Source organism: Tubulanus polymorphus, chromosome 4 (genome assembly GCF_964204645.1).
Source record: "Tubulanus polymorphus chromosome 4, tnTubPoly1.2, whole genome shotgun sequence".
In the NCBI taxonomy this organism is placed as follows: Eukaryota; Metazoa; Nemertea; class Palaeonemertea; order Tubulaniformes; family Tubulanidae; genus Tubulanus; species Tubulanus polymorphus.
In genome coordinates, this window is record NC_134028.1 from 4419957 (window position 1) to 4435988 (window position 16032).

The following is a 16032-nucleotide window of genomic DNA, read 5'->3' on the forward strand; positions in this document are numbered from 1 at the left end:
ATGTTTCAATTGAAGCTATTCTGCAGACCATTTGGGGCCTGACACGCCATGTAAGAGGCTTAGTGATTTTAGGAGCCATATTGACTGCAGATCACACTAGATTGGAGCCTGGCTCACCATATATGTTTTTCTAACATTATCTATGTTTTTCTAAGACTAATTGATCAACAAATTATGTGAAATAGATGAATGATTCATTGAAATGCAAGATAGTTCATTAAAATTTTTATTCTGTAAAACTCATTCAGTAGATATGTAATGTTTTTGTATTTTTCATATGCTGGCGAAATATGTGATTGTTTAAATTGTGTTTCAAAATAAAGTGTGTACACTGCATTAGATTAACAAACAACAATCAATTTCTATTCTGTAAAACTCATTTTGTAAATATGTATGCCAGTGAAGTAGGATAAGATAAGTTTTTAATTGTGTTTTAAGTGTAAAATGTTTTCAATCTATCAATACATTCCGTAAATAGATATGTTAAGTTTTACCTTACCCTGGTATTTTCCTGTTCCATCAGATTCTTACAAAATAAGAAATTCATATCAAATAAAGTTTGATTCAAACATTACTCGTTATAAGTTATTGATTAAAAGTAATCTTCTGAATCAAATCATTTTCATATATGCGATGTAATATGTAGTTCTTATTATGTATATATAGTACGTTGTAAATCATCTATGACAAATAAATATCCAATCGAATATTTCAACTTCGGAAGAAAAACCCGAGACGTAGTCGACGTTTCATCTCCTGCATAGGATTTGATTTTCATTTTATGTTTACCACATGGCGTGTCAGGTTTCAATATGGCGTGACAAGCCTCGGGGCTTGTGACGCCATATGCAGCAGGTCTTAAGATTGCCCTAGATGTATTTTTGTTGGTTCGAGAATATGGAATATGCGCGTAGCGAGTCAGTGCCTCTGGGTCAGCTGTGGCGCTTCGACTCCTCTTGCCTCATCCAGATACAATACAATACAAATGTAGATTTTATTTTCCCGATTGTACGAAAATCCGGGCATACAGTAAAAATTTGTCATTTTTAACTTTCTCACTTTACTGTATATCATTATTAAAAATTTACATTCCGTCTTTATTTTTTTCAAGGTTTTAAATCTGATTGATCAATAAGCTTTTATCTAAGTTTTACGAGTGGGGCAAGGATCTCGATCCATGGAAGACTAAAAACTTTGAAAAGATTGGAAGAATAGATCTTGTAATATATTAATAAATGAATAGCGGGTTAGCTTGCGACGGTCTACTTGGCGGTGCCATATCCGGTGGGTGGGGTCCACGCGATGTTGGTGGTTTCAGCCGATTTCAACTTGCGACCGGCGTAGCCTGATTTCTGACGAGGTTTCAAATATAGTCTAACATCGCGTGAACTTTTTTGGTTGTCAGTCCCGCATCACATATTTTCCGCAGTGGAGAGTTTGAAATCAACTGTTGAAAAACAATCCTTAGTACACCACCTACACCTCACTTGTAAAATCCCCCGATAATATTCTACCATGTGTCACAGAAGAAGAGAAGGTATTGCAATTTTTCAAATGCATTCAAAACAAATGGACCATCCTGGGCTCACAATACTATTTTGCACATAACCAGTTGTGCAAGAGTTTGTAATGGTAGAAGTGTACTCTTTTTATAAGCACGAAAGATTGATCCGCTGAACATGTTGCGAAGAGCTGTGGCCTCTGACGACAATCGATACCTTGTATACACACACGTACGCATGTTACTCCCTAACTGCGGGTCCCAGCTGTTCATGTTTGACACGATCAGATTTCGACAGCCGCGCAATCAACGTTCCCAGTTGCTAAAATACATGTATGTACATCGTTAAATCAATATTTATTCAATTATTCGCCGTAATATCGATTGACAAACCCACAAAATATTCCATTCCTCATTGAAAACAAAAACAAAATAATTTAGAAGTAGGTATCGATCATCTCATCAAATAACCAAATGATACATATCCAGAATAATCATAGATTAATGTCGTCATTGCATTTACTAACAAAGTAAAATCTTAATCAAGCTCCGATGTACACTGCAATTCCAAATTGATATACACGACAAAAGCATACAGAAATAGGAAAGTATTAATATTTTTGTTGAGAAATCTTTATCGTTCGTGTTAATTTACTCGCAGTACACATTCTAACTTTTCTAGTGCTAAGGAACATTTGCATAACGTGGTCTCTTAAATTCACTGCACAGTTGGTATAAACTCGCTATCTCAGATATAAAATATAAAGCATTAAAATAAGCAGTTACGCGCGAAACCATTATCATTCGATATATATTTTATTCAACTTAGATCTGAGGTAACTGTTAAACACAAGTTCCTTGATTTATAGTTTAAAACGAATATAATGACTCATATATCTAATTCACGTGCACACATGGTTTTGGAAGCCAAGGCATTTCAGTAATCGGGGAGGCTTTATCTGTTTGACTGTATGACCACGTGTGCACCGGGATATTTCCGATTTTTAATGTTTCGTTGATCACCCCATCGACACAAGTTCGTTCGACAAACCTGAAAAACGGCTTCAGAGTTGAACATTTAACCGATTTGTAAAATTTGCGTAACGATTCTATCCTGTGGTCGTAGTAGTCCCCTATACAATCACCGACCAGGTCAGCTTTAGGACCGTATTGTAACTTAACAAATAATGTCCATCGTTTTGGAGCCGGTAACCAAAGATTTTCAAACGGAACGTTTACCAACGGGAAGAAAACGTCTCGAGGAAATTCTCGAAACTTATCTGCCTTTCCTATAAGGAGAGTGATATTATTTCCATTGTCTTCATAGTGGAAAATATCGATAAAGGGCCACGAATGGCTGTAAAAATGCCCTGGTTTATTGCGAACGGGGGTCCGAGGAAGAGATGACAGAAATACCTTCCAATGAGTTCGTGGATAATCAAAAGATAATAGTTTCAACTTTGGAGACACTAAATTCCGTTCGAATAGACTTTTTATCAATGGTAATTTACCTCGCGGCACCGCAATATCAAAGTCATCGTCCCAGGGAATGAATCCGTGATGGCGTATTGAACCCAGAAGCGAGCCACCGACAAGCATGAATGGGATATTGTTCTTATCCAGTACATCTTTAAACAGCGTCATTAACTCAATAATCCGAGTTTTATCAGCTTTCTTGAAACCAACCCCGAAATACGTGACCGCTTCGTGTAGACTGTCGATATCCGGTGCATTTTTATTATGAAGTTTCATGCCGAGTTGAATATCTTGCCCAACGCCATTTCGTCCAAAAGATATAAATCTTTTCTCTGGATAGCCAATTTTAAACATTTCATCCACAACCAGTAGTATGGTTAAAAGCAACAAAACTATTACAACTACTGATGACATGATAAGTTTGATTCTAAACATTCTGCTGATTTTTAAGCCTGCTGCAGCTCGTTGTGAAATGCTGATTCGATTTGTTTTTTTTTTACTGCGATCAGTCTTTCGACAACGGGTTTAGTATATCACCATATGCTCAAACACATGGCGAGTAGGCCCTACACAACCTGAGACTCAAGACGAAGTTTCCTCCAAAACAATGCAGGGCTAGGGCTTTGGTCGACAGTATGGAGGCTAACATTACAAGTTTATAATACCGGATTTTTTGTCTTCGTCATCCAGTTGACAATAAAAATCAGTCGCTGGTGGCAATTTCTTTTGAGAAATGACGATAAATATACCTTAATTCATAGCTCAAAAATGAATGAATGAGTGAGTATTTCATGCATGTGTGCATGGTTTTAGTAGCCCGGGTAATTCGGTAATGGAGGAGGCGTATCCCGAGGCTTGTAACTTGACAAATGATGTCCATGTACCGTTATTTTTTTTTTGTTACCAACCGTTTAATATCGAGCAATACGATATATGTAATATACATCAGCATTCTATGGCATATGGTGAGTTACCATTGGGGATATTTTTCCCCAAAAATCTATGTACGTAATTCATATTACTGAAGAACCCACATCTGTGTTTGCCCTAATCGAACCTGCACATCAAAGGTAGACTCAGTTTAATAGATTTATATTATTGATAGTGATTGCAAGACGTTTATATTCAGTGGTAACTGCTTTTTTGTACATAAGGTTCTTGTGATCTACGTAACAGCGTGAATAGGTCACCAGCTGCTAGGACAATTTCGTTTTAGTTGAAAACAAGAAGTTTCCAGTTTTTATATGCCATTTCGTTGTTGCGATAATTGTCGCGCTTTTGATGCATGAGTTTTGATTGCATATCAATAGGCTTTACAGTCCCTTGCGTGATAAACTTAATTCATACATCATTTTTTTAGATGCAATGAAATGCGCTGCAGATTTTAGCTGGCACATAGAGACGGGAAACGCCTTTAATACGTGGTCCCAATAAACGCTGGCAATAAATCTCACCACATCTGCAATAGCGACATTGCAGCATGTGCTGAGTTTACGTGTTTGCTCTTCCAAGAGGGGGAGTTAGTAGACTATGGGAAGTTCGACTCCCGCGCGGGAAATATCATTTTCCTACATCTTTCTTTATGTTTTCCTTACAGTTTTGCTGCCATGGTATCCGCTATCTGAGTATTCCTTGGCGAACGGACCTCCCCGGGCACACCCAAGTTCTTTGGGAGAGGACCCGCATGTTGTCCTCGGACGCTGATACGATGAAACATCCCACTTGATGATATCTTACATCATTTATCGATCTAACGGTTTCAAGATAATTCAAATCTCATTATCAGAGAAGTAATAATAATGTCATGCTAACGATCGCTCACGATTTTCGGATTCTTCTTCCTACATCAACCTCTCTATCCGTCATGTAACATTTATACGTCCACTACTGAAAAACGGGAAATTAATTGCGACGTTTTCATGAAGTTCTGGGCTAGAAAATCGTGGTTTGTGTCTTTTGCTAGCGTCGAAACGTCTTCGAAAGCATGTCGTGTGATTGATATCCAAAGCTTAAGCACACCTTGCGTTTTAAACATCGGTGAACACGCAATCAGTAAATGATTGTATTTTATTGTTCAACCTCTTCCCAATCGGAAATGGAACAGTTGGTGCGATTAGTTGCTGTTACGTCTATCTAATGAAAATAAAATTGAAAGGACGAATTTGTTGTATCTTAAGGAAAACTCTTCGAATTAAAAAAAAAATGGGCATGGAAGAAATCTCATCTGTACTTTTTAAGGAAAATAGAATAAAAAAACCGGCCGCCTTCGCTGTACTTAACGTGGTAGATATGGTGAAAAACGAGGAATTTCAGTTATTTAGGTGTTGTTAGTTCTCTTTTTTGTTCTCTTTTTTGGGTAATTATTTGCCGCAGCACATGTAGAAATATTAAATGAAAACTAATCCCAAGAAACATCCTCACGCTCTTTATCCAGACAGATACTGTATTGATTATATATCTGCCAGATTAAACGCTTTGGATTTCAGTAAACTGAATCAACATGGAATACAAAAGTAGACAGCTGTTACAAGCTAACGTTACGGTAACATTTGTAAAAGGTTATTGGCGGCATTAAAAAAACAATCAAATTTGAAATTTTCAAAATTAAATTTAGAAAACAAAAATTACTCTATAAAATGGACTGACGTCGCGCTTTTTCGAAAAAAGCTGTCGCCGACAAACTCACGACAACAAGAAGACTGAGAAATGATACGATGCGTCATTGAACGCGAGCATTGACTGTAGTAGAACCGTGTTGTTAATATCGCCAAGCCATAAGCCGATTTTCTAACCAGAGGTTGCTACCACGAAATGACGGATTCAGCCTATTGGACAGAGATATTCACGTCCAAAAAAGTCACATCCCGATATATGTCACTCTGTCACCCAAAGACCAACGAAATAAAGTAGTGCTCCATATTCATCTAAATTTACTATTTATAACTAATAAATCATTTACTTTACACTTACAGTCCATGATCCCGAAGCCTTTGTTCTACGAAGCGGTAAGTGTAATTATTGCACTTACATAGTTGAAGTTGCTGTAAAATTCACAACGAATGATCTGAGTCTAATTAATTCACTTGTGTGAGATTTTAACTATGTACATGGTTTTGGAAGCCAAGGCATTTCTGTAATCGGGGAGGCTTTATCTGTTTGACTGTATGACCACGTGTGCACCGGGATATTTCCGATTTTTAATGTTTCGTTGATCACCCCATCGACACAAGTTCGTTCGACAAACCTGAAAAACGGCTTCAGAGTTGAACATTTAACCGATTTGTAAAATTTGCGTAACGATTCTATCCTGTGGTCATAGTAGTCCCCTATACAATCACCGACCAGGTCAGCTTTAGGACCGTATTGTAACTTAACAAATAATGTCCATCGTTTTGGAGCCGGTAACCAAAGATTTTCAAACGGAACGTTTACCAACGGGAAGAAAACGTCTCGAGGAAATTCTCGAAACTTATCTGCCTTTCCTATAAGGAGAGTGATATTATTTCCATTGTCTTCATAGTGGAAAATATCGATAAAGGGCCACGAATGGCTGTAAAACTGCCCTGGTCTATTGCGAACGGGAGTCCGAGAAATAGATGACAGAAATACCTTCCAGTGAGCTCGTGGATATGTGGAAGATCTTAGTTTCAACTTCGGAGACACTAAATTCCGTTCGAATAGACTTTTTATCAATGGTAATTTACCTCGCGGCACCGCAATATCAAAGTCATCGTCCCACGGAATGAATCCGTGATGGCGTATTGAACCCAGCAGCGAGCCACCGACAAGCATGAATGGGATATTGTTCTTATCCAGTACATCTTTAAACAGCGTCACTAATTCGTGGAATTGAGTTTTGTCAGTTTTATTAAAACCAACACCGAAATATTTGACCGCTTCATGTAGGCTGTCGATATCCGGCGCTTTTTCGTTATGAACTGTTATACCGTATTTCGCGCTAGGTCTGTTTGTCCCGTTAGGCAGAAAACGGTATATGATTCTATCCGAAAGTTCGTGCGGATTGTGCGTCTTTAAAAGGTCTATGGTGAAAATCAACAATATCACAGCGATAAACGTCAGCACGATTTGTTTCCATCGAAACATCCTTTTGAATATGTATGTATCTATAAAGCTGTCCAGAAACTTGTAAAATCACCAACGGTGATGTCGACCTAACAGACTCTTGTCTGCAGATTGATGCAATCACGAATGAGAAAATCATAGATCAAAATCGGTGCTTTATTCATTGGGTAGCACCTGTCACTACGCCAGCCCACAGCTGTTTCATGGTACGGGCTGTAACTGAATCGGTCAACGTTTAACTTGTATGATTATATACGTATAGGGTACGCCTACTATAGCAACGAAATTGGGCATGCGACGTTTCGATTTTCATCTTAAAACCTCAAAGCGTTTAAATATTGAGTGATTTCGATGATTGGTTAAACAATGCCAGAGGATTTTGCCTAATATGATTTGGGGTTTAGCATCCCTCCATGGGTCATATAATTAAGATTGTTCTAACTTATTGACTGCGATTATTGATATTTGGAAAATATTTTGGTGGATCCTTAACTGAGAGGCTGTGACCGCCAGAAATGATTTTCGTGTCATGAGAAAATTGGGACGTCGTTCACCTCAGTCTCTAGGGGCCCATGGTTTATATCGGTCGGTGGCACTGTTTGACTATGTTCGTGTCACTCTTATCTTGGACCTAAAAAAGTTTATCTAACGAAGCGCTAAAAATAGATATAAAACGACAACAAACCATGGATGCTTCGGTAAAAACCTTTCAGAGGAGGTTATTTTTAAACAATCTTGTAGAAAACATGTACATTGTACTATACGTTCGAGCCAGTTTTTGAAGAGTGATGATTGTTCTGAAAGTTGAGTGTTGCGAGATTATTTGATTAACATTTTGAAAAGTATTAACCTGCGAAGAGGAAAATCTAAAAGATGAATTCTAAATGAATCTCGTTTAGCATGTTTAGCTGAAGGGCCTTTCGCATCCAATCTGTGCCAACAAACGTAAAAATACGGCTACGATATACGATTGACTGCCAGTGCCAAGTGCCACGTCGACAGAAATCGACAGAATCTTAAAAAGATGCGCAAATATTGTATTTGAAAGTCAGTTTCCCAGTAGCATCAGAAAATGGATTGTGGAAAAATAACAAATGTCACGGGACGAAACATGAGCCGACCAATCCGGCCTTGGGGCTCGAAAACTGAACGTGACAATCATACAGCCGGATCGCGTCATAATGCACTTTTATCTTTGCATCTGTTGGCCTAAACCATAGGTATCAGACCATAGAACTAAACCTGACAAAAAGTCGTTGAACTAGTACATGTATAGTAAAAACAACATCTAGAAAAAAAATCGACGTTTCGTACGCACATCGTATAGCAGTGACCCCATTTTTCATTTTATTGTCGACACTCATACACCTCAAGGTCGTAGACAATTTCGGTGACGACACGACCGAGCAAGTATTCTGAACCAAATGCTAAAATGTATGTGTGTAATTCTATTCATTCATTAAGGATGTTTCCTTAAGGATGTTTAATGTTTGTTTCCCCATACTTGATCCCATTATGGATGAGTTTTAACGGGATTGACTGCAGTTTAAATGTCTTTGTTGTTGATTATTGTTTGGGGAAATGTTTTGATTCAGTTCAAATCACAAAAATTACCAATTATTAATACACCGTCACCATATCATCTGACATCTTTACCATCACATTTTAATGATTTAAAGATGTTTTATTATTTCAGCTTTATTACGTGTGGTCTCATCTTGTAGATGTAGACCTAACGCTTCTACTGTTACTACTAATAATACGGGTATTTGGAGTCTTCAAGTGATAAAACGTGAAATGAGCGATCTTCATAAAACTACTAAAACGGTAAATCCATCATTCTAAATACAGTAAAACTTTATTATTATCATGTTAACATTATTCAACATCAGTGTTAATAGATTATTATTTCAAATTGATCATCAGTGACTTAACATGTTTTTACTCAATTCAAACTTCAATAGTGTCTTCACAGGATTTTTAAGATGAAAAGATAAAAAACTAGATTTTTTCATTTTAAGAATTGTTTATGGGATCATTTTATTCCATTTGCAGACTGCTTTATTGTTACTTTATTTCAGCATGGCCCTATTGGAATGACTGTTATTCAAAAGCTGAATCAGGAACTCCAGGTAAACTATGGCCACACCTATTCAGAATCGCAGTAGACTCCTTCAACCTTACTGCTTTGAGTTCAGACTGAAAGTTCTGAGGATTGAAAGACTTTCCTTAAATACAGTGAAATTAACTTTTGTGGCCTCTGAGGAGTTGTCAGTTAGTATCAGCAAACTGTATCCATCATATCACGTGTGTTTCTTATTCGATTTGCAGCCTCAGCACCTCGAAGTTTACAATGAAAGCTACATGCACAACGTTCCAAAAGGTCAGAAAAATCTCGTACATTTTGTCAATTCCTTAATCCACATTTAGCCTCCGATAGATGAACAGAAGACTGCTTAATGAAGATCATTTAGGACCAATTCATTTAGGACCAATAAGCTTGGTATTAGTTTTATGTACATTTATTTAAAAGGATGAACGGTGAATACATGTAATTTGTGATGAGATCAGAACTGGATGATCCGGATTAAGCAGGAATCTGATGTATTGTAGAAACTGTAGTGCCTGTTGTCATTTTATCTAAAACCGTTATTCGATATTTAATATTTAAATTGTTCATCAATAACATATTCGTAGTTTTGTCTTATTGGGTTAATATTAGGTGCTGAAAAACATTTCAAAGTGGTAATCGTTTCGGATAAATTCAAAGGACAATCGCTTATAAAGGTATACAAAATTCTCGGAGTCATCTGAAAACTGTCATTAGAATAATTAATTCAGCATAGTTTTTTGATGCCATTAACTCTCAAAGTGATAAATTGATAATGATATTGTTGTATTTGAGTTTTGGATTTTTTTTTATTCAGAGACATCGTCAAGTTAATGATATTTTAAAGGAGGAACTTAGTTCTGCTATACACGCGCTATCCATCATTGTAAGAACCGTTTCCAATGGTTTTTATCTCAGAAGTTTTGTTGTCCTTTCATTTCTCTGTCGTTGATTCTTTTCGCAGGCAAAAACACCCGAACAATGGAACGAAAATCATAATGTTGGGAAATCGCCGCCGTGCGCCGGAGGAGCTGGCAAATAGCCGCAGAAATTCATTGGAACCGCATACTGACGGATCGTGTCGGTTCCCTGTTCGTTTTATGAACTCTGTCCAGACTGATATAACCTGTGAAGGCTGGTTCAGTCGTACGGACCGCTCCAGTCATTCAGTTAATCCGACTGCGAACACGTACCTAGTAGTGTAGACATTCTGTAGCCCTAATTTAATTTAATTGCAATATAGGAATTACTGAAGTCCGTTTTGTGTATGAACAACGTGTTAACCAAGTAATACATTTTTTGATAAATAAGAATCTATATATACATTTGAGACGTTCTTTTTCAATGAATGTGTAAAGTCGGTCTCGGAAGCAGCGCTCGTGGATCACCCTATTCAAAATTACGTAACGCGTGGAAGATTTCAACCCAAAATTAGCGAGTAACATGTTATATACTTACTCTTAATCAGGGCGGTTTATCGTAACTACAGTCGGAGGCAAATAACCCCTCTCTCGCCGTATCTATCATTACGCGGATGACCCCTCACTCACCTTATCTACCTTTCCAAATTAAGAGTAATTCCAAACAACGGACGACGACCTGACTGGTTTCTTTTGATACAAACCTTTCATTCCGACTCCGGGGCCCAGTTCTACGAAGTATAACCCTCGCTTAACTCGTCAAACCGGGACTAGCAAAACTGGTCGGTTTGAGCAAGTCCCAAAATGATTTCGCTTTTCTCCGAGCTAGTGATAAGTCAGAGTTGGCCGTGTCCGAGAAAGGCGAGGTTTACTGTATGTGACCCGTAGTGGAAAAAAAATGTAAATACCGAATATGCGTTTAGACTGGTCTTCTTGAAGGGATCTCTTGATAAAACCTTCGTTCGAATCGTTATCAAACCAAACACCGGCTGTAAATACCTGGATCATTCCAATCAGTTCACACTTGACGCTAACCTGCCATTTAGAAAAATATATTTTAACCCAATAAACGGGTCGGGACATTTTATCCCGTTTAGGGCACCCGCCAGGGCTCGTCGTGTTTAATTGCTTTTGACCTTCCAATTTACGAGACTACCTTTCTATCTATGTAGTGACCGGGATATTGGGTGATCCAAGCTATTAATACACCCGCAATTTCAACGATGTTTAGTCCCTTTGATTGAGGGCGGCCCCTATGACTTACATGTTGTAAATACCACCCGTCGGATTGGGAATTCTCCATGCCAATGATGATTCCATTAAGTGGACACAGCATTGTCTGCGTGTTAACAACAAAATCCAGTGATAATCCGCGGGGCATCCCGTCGTTGTTTAAACTGATATTGCCGCTCCTCTCCGATGAACTGCCGATAAGCTCGACATAGATCGTGGCCTTGGTTTCGGCGTTCGTCTTGTTCCCGGTCAACAGACATACTTCATAGTGGTATATTCCTTGAAGAAGATAAATGTACGATGTATAAATAGAGATTGTCGGCTCTTATTTATTTGATTGGCAAAGATTTGCTTTGATTTTTGGATGTCCCTTACGTGCAAACCCACCACTCCGAGAGCGAAACAGGGGGTTTGATTTTAAAATCAGAAATCGAAGTTAATATATTTTATATAGTTGTGCAATCGGCGGTATATATGGCTTCTGAGCGACTTCCGTTGGTGTAACGAAGGTCTGAATAGATTACAAAAAAATCTTTAACATTTAAAATACATGTATTAGTTGTAATAGTTGTAAGCGTAAAAGATTTCTGCTAATTATACATGTATACTGCGCTACTGGCCTGATGCGATTGTAATAAGTGATGAAATAAAATGGTAAAATTTGGTTTTTTAATCCGCATGTGATTATTTACTGTTGAGCGTCATGGGCCTATATCTGTGAATCACTTATCAGTTCGTGGATGACTGTAGCCGAAACAGTTTCTGTGCCGACATCGCGGAAAGGAATGACGAGTTCAATTAATAACCTTGTCACATGGTTATGTATATATATGCAAAGCTTTTGTTCGTATTTTGTGCTGAGAACAGATTTAGTCGTCTATATCGTAGCATTGTACTTAATCGCCTTTATCAGAGAATTTCTTCCTGAATCCAAATTAATTATATTGCGCTCTGAAAAAAATTCCGGTAGCCGGTAATGAACAGCGGAACAAAGCCATATCAATCCTTTATAAAGTACCATTTGATAAATGACCATTGAAAAATCAGTTCATTCCATATTATATCTTCATTATTGATACATCGACGCTTCATCTGTGTGCGTTAAGTACGTTCTAATGGATACAACTGATGAAAAATGCATGTGTAACGAAATAGGTTAATAAGTTTGGACGATAAGTTAGAGGGTTGATTAGTCCTTTTATTAATTGGTAATTGTAGAAATCTATACGCGTTCATATACCATCTCGAAGTAGACGTTGGGGGCTGAATAAATTATCATTAAATTATTATTATTATTATTATTATTATTATTATTATTATTATTATTATCATTATTATTATTATTATTATTATTATTATTATTATTATTATTATTATTATTATTATTATTATTATTTTTATTATTATTGTTATTATTGAAAAAAAAATTTGGCAGAATTAGGCAAAATCGATTTGTTTTCCATGCTCAAAATAAATTCAAAAAAGGAAGATTTTGACCGAACAACGCGAATTAATAAAGTTTTAGCACTACTTAACGCAAATCAAAAAGGCAGAAATAGGGGCAGATTTTCATTATGAAACTGATACCACATGTACTAACAGAACTTATCATACGACTTCATTATTTTTACAAACGTCCATCAGAAGATGTATACATAATTCATTGTGGGACAAGTTGTCATAATATTTTATTGAAATGTTCGCCTTACACCAATAGGCCTTATTTCTTTCAACTCGTAACCAAAAAGAATGATCTATTTTTGAATTTCTTATGTGTTATTATTCACATTTTCGATGTCTCATATTTCCGAAATGAAACACACATTCATTTCGCACTAACGAAGTGCCATCAAGTACGCCATGTTCATTTTTTGAACAAATGAACCTTAATTTTTCAAATCAAAGTCGTTGTCATATTTTCCAATATTTATACGTACATTCTTTACTAACCTAACATTCTTCATATGACACTTACCTTCAGTGAACACGCTGTTGATCACCAATAAAAGTATTAGATGTAAGTCAAAGTTGCACGGAGTGCTTGTCGATACCATTTCGCTCTCCAATTTATTATCAGTGTCACGCGCTATAAGCGTGGACTTCGATGATGGAAATGCTCAATAATTCACCAGCGTTAAATCCTAATTCGCCATTTGTTCAATCAATGAGGACTCCACGTTCGACTGCGGCAATCGAGGATTCCACTTGTGGCAAGCGAGGATCCACCAGGTTCGCTAGTGTGCATTCAGACATCAACTCCCGGATTTCTTCCCAGATTCAATTAAACTCTATCCTTAATTTCTCAAATTCTTTGAATGATGATTAGTAAAATCCACAATATATATGAACCTGAAGATCATCTGAGTTTATCAAGAGGAGTGATTTTCCTAATTTCTGATGAGGCTATAAATCTAAACGAAAGTTCATTGAAAATGAACTAGATTTTGACAGGGTTGTCGCACTGATACGTTCGCCATCGAGCGGGATAGCTGGTGGCACAGAGTCCTCATTTACCCGAGATGCATCGCAAGCTGCACACTCTCCTCTAATCTTGCTTCGCTTCCCTTTCCTTCATTTCATTTTATTAAAATATTTTCATAAACACAGAATATGAAAACTTGGTTCATAGGCTAATATGATGATTTTTCTCTGCGTTGAAAAAGGGGTTTGCGAACTACCGTGTATCATGCTATCAAACCGAGTGATAAATAACAAATCTTTATTCGATAAATATATATTCAATTTATTGCGGTTTTGGATCACAACCATACATAACGCGCACTTTCTTGATGTCGGTTGCAGTAGGCATACCTCGCATTCCGATCTTTACGCCCGGTTGTTTTGGGGTGATCGTTGGTTTGCCATTCTTGGAATAATAGTACCTTCCATAATGCATGATGCTACCATAGTCATAAGGCATATTCCAGTCATCATACATCCTCGGATAAGCTTTTGAGAACTGGCGCTCTCCTCCTTAAAAAGAAACGATTTATAATTCATCGATGCTAACGGTAATCTGTCGTAAAACCAGAAGGCATGTACCGGGTTGTATGTTTTCCCAGTTTATAGTGACGTAGTCGTCTCTATCGTGGCGTGACTGTTCGTGCCAAAGTCCAATCACGTGAAGCATTTCATGCATCATAGTTGACGTCCCAAGGCAGCCATTACCCAGAGATATAAATTGTTCCCCTCCCCACCAACCGACCGACGAATAACACCTACAAACAGTACTAGAACAGTATTAGAGTTTTCTATGCATAATTTCAACAAACTTGCATCAACTATCATTTCAATTGTGTTCACATATGAATTTATGTATAAACCACAATAACATACCCACGTTGCTTCGTGAATACGACCAAATACCGCCGGGATTCTCCTTCTTGCCATTTATGAAGACTGAGGCATTTTCCATCTTTATTGATCAGATCTAATAATTGGTTAAGAACTTTCTCGATTTTTGGCTTCTCGTAGTTAGCTGTGTGAATAAAACACGTGTTTTGAATGACTGTGGATCCATTTCTATAAATGACCGATTGAATAAATATTTGCTGCTCTCAAAAACTCACGCACTGAAGATGAACTATCGTCTTGGATAAACCGATAATTCAAAGTGTTGTTAGGCCATAGTTTATACTTGGGGACACCACTTCTAAACTTGAAACGAATGATTCCAATTGAATATTTCTGTATAAGTTAGCAAGATTTAATTTTTCATACTTACGCTGCTGTCCAATACGATGTCACCCTGAAATAGCCCTGAAAAATATATATGAGATTTACGACGCAATGGAATATCGCAGGGAAATTGCATCTTATAGAAAAGAGTCAGTAATGGTTCACATACCAGCTTCCGTTTCAGGATAATCTAGATTTCCACCACCATTGAGCCCTTAAATTGTATGATGATTTAAATCTGACTATAAAACTAGGATGAAATAAGACAATACTATGTAATTTGATAATAACGATTACTGTCATCGAAACTGTTTACTTTGAATTTCCCTTCCTTCGACAACCTGGAATATAAGAGATATCAATATATCGATAATTGGAGATATCATATATAAAACAACACAATTCTTCGGCAATCTATACTGAAATTATTTTGGGTCAATATATTTTACCTCAAGCAATAACAACACCACAGCTACGGCAAACACCCGATTGAAAGCCATCGTGATTCGTAGATGAATTATACAAAATGTATTTTATATCTTTGGTTTTTATCGGGAAACGATGATAAAATCAATGCAATATATTAGATAATGGAACGACATTTCCGCAACTTAACTTTATTTGATTCTGATTGATCGATTCTCACGACGCATATTCATTTTGCAACTTAGAACGAGGACAGCCAATGAGCCAATGACCCCGTGGCAAGCGAGGATAGGTGAGGTTGCACCAGTCTTTCTTACAAATTACGATCCAAGCGACGAAAACCCAATACAAACAAATAAACAAACAATACCTTGTAAAAAGTTCCATCCGATATTATCAATATTTGACGTATTGAAATTCTATGAAATCTCTTAACGTATGAATATATTGTGCATATTTTTCACAATAGTACTTTGAATCTATTGTATCTTATCATTTTCATCAAAACCATATATAAAAAGGAGATTATTTCTACCTAATGTCAATACATTTGAGATAATAAAGTCACATTAACGCAACTACTCATTAATTAGATGAATATGACG

The 16032-nt window shown here is 37.0% G+C and overlaps 3 protein-coding genes across 3 annotated transcripts; 1 reads left to right on the top strand and 2 right to left on the bottom strand.

Annotated features, from left to right (window-relative positions):
• Nucleotides 1–5960: 5960 nt before the first annotated feature.
• LOC141904623 (uncharacterized) lies at nt 5961–7152 on the bottom strand. Its single transcript, XM_074793244.1, has one exon. The coding sequence runs from the start codon at nt 7079–7081 to the stop codon at nt 6077–6079; it is 1005 nt and encodes a 334-aa protein (XP_074649345.1). The 5' UTR covers nt 7082–7152; the 3' UTR covers nt 5961–6076.
• A 1287-nt stretch (nt 7153–8439) lies between these two features.
• On the top strand, nt 8440–10459 carry LOC141904091 (DNA-binding transcriptional regulator BolA-like). Its single transcript, XM_074792547.1, has 7 exons — nt 8440–8494; nt 8757–8887; nt 9142–9192; nt 9392–9443; nt 9783–9847; nt 9988–10056; nt 10135–10459. Exons 1-7 carry the CDS (start codon nt 8485–8487, stop codon nt 10210–10212), a joined length of 456 nt encoding a protein of 151 aa, XP_074648648.1. The 5' UTR covers nt 8440–8484; the 3' UTR covers nt 10213–10459.
• Nucleotides 10460–14066: 3607 nt separating this feature from the next.
• LOC141903406 (astacin-like metalloendopeptidase) lies at nt 14067–15618 on the bottom strand. The gene is made up of 8 exons (XM_074791516.1): nt 15451–15618; nt 15318–15342; nt 15171–15215; nt 15048–15082; nt 14893–14980; nt 14660–14801; nt 14366–14541; nt 14067–14296 (listed from the first exon to the last, which is right to left on the bottom strand). The coding sequence occupies exons 1-8, from the start codon at nt 15499–15501 to the stop codon at nt 14067–14069; spliced, it is 792 nt and encodes a 263-aa protein (XP_074647617.1). The 5' UTR covers nt 15502–15618.
• Between the last annotated feature and the right edge of the window lie 414 nt (nt 15619–16032).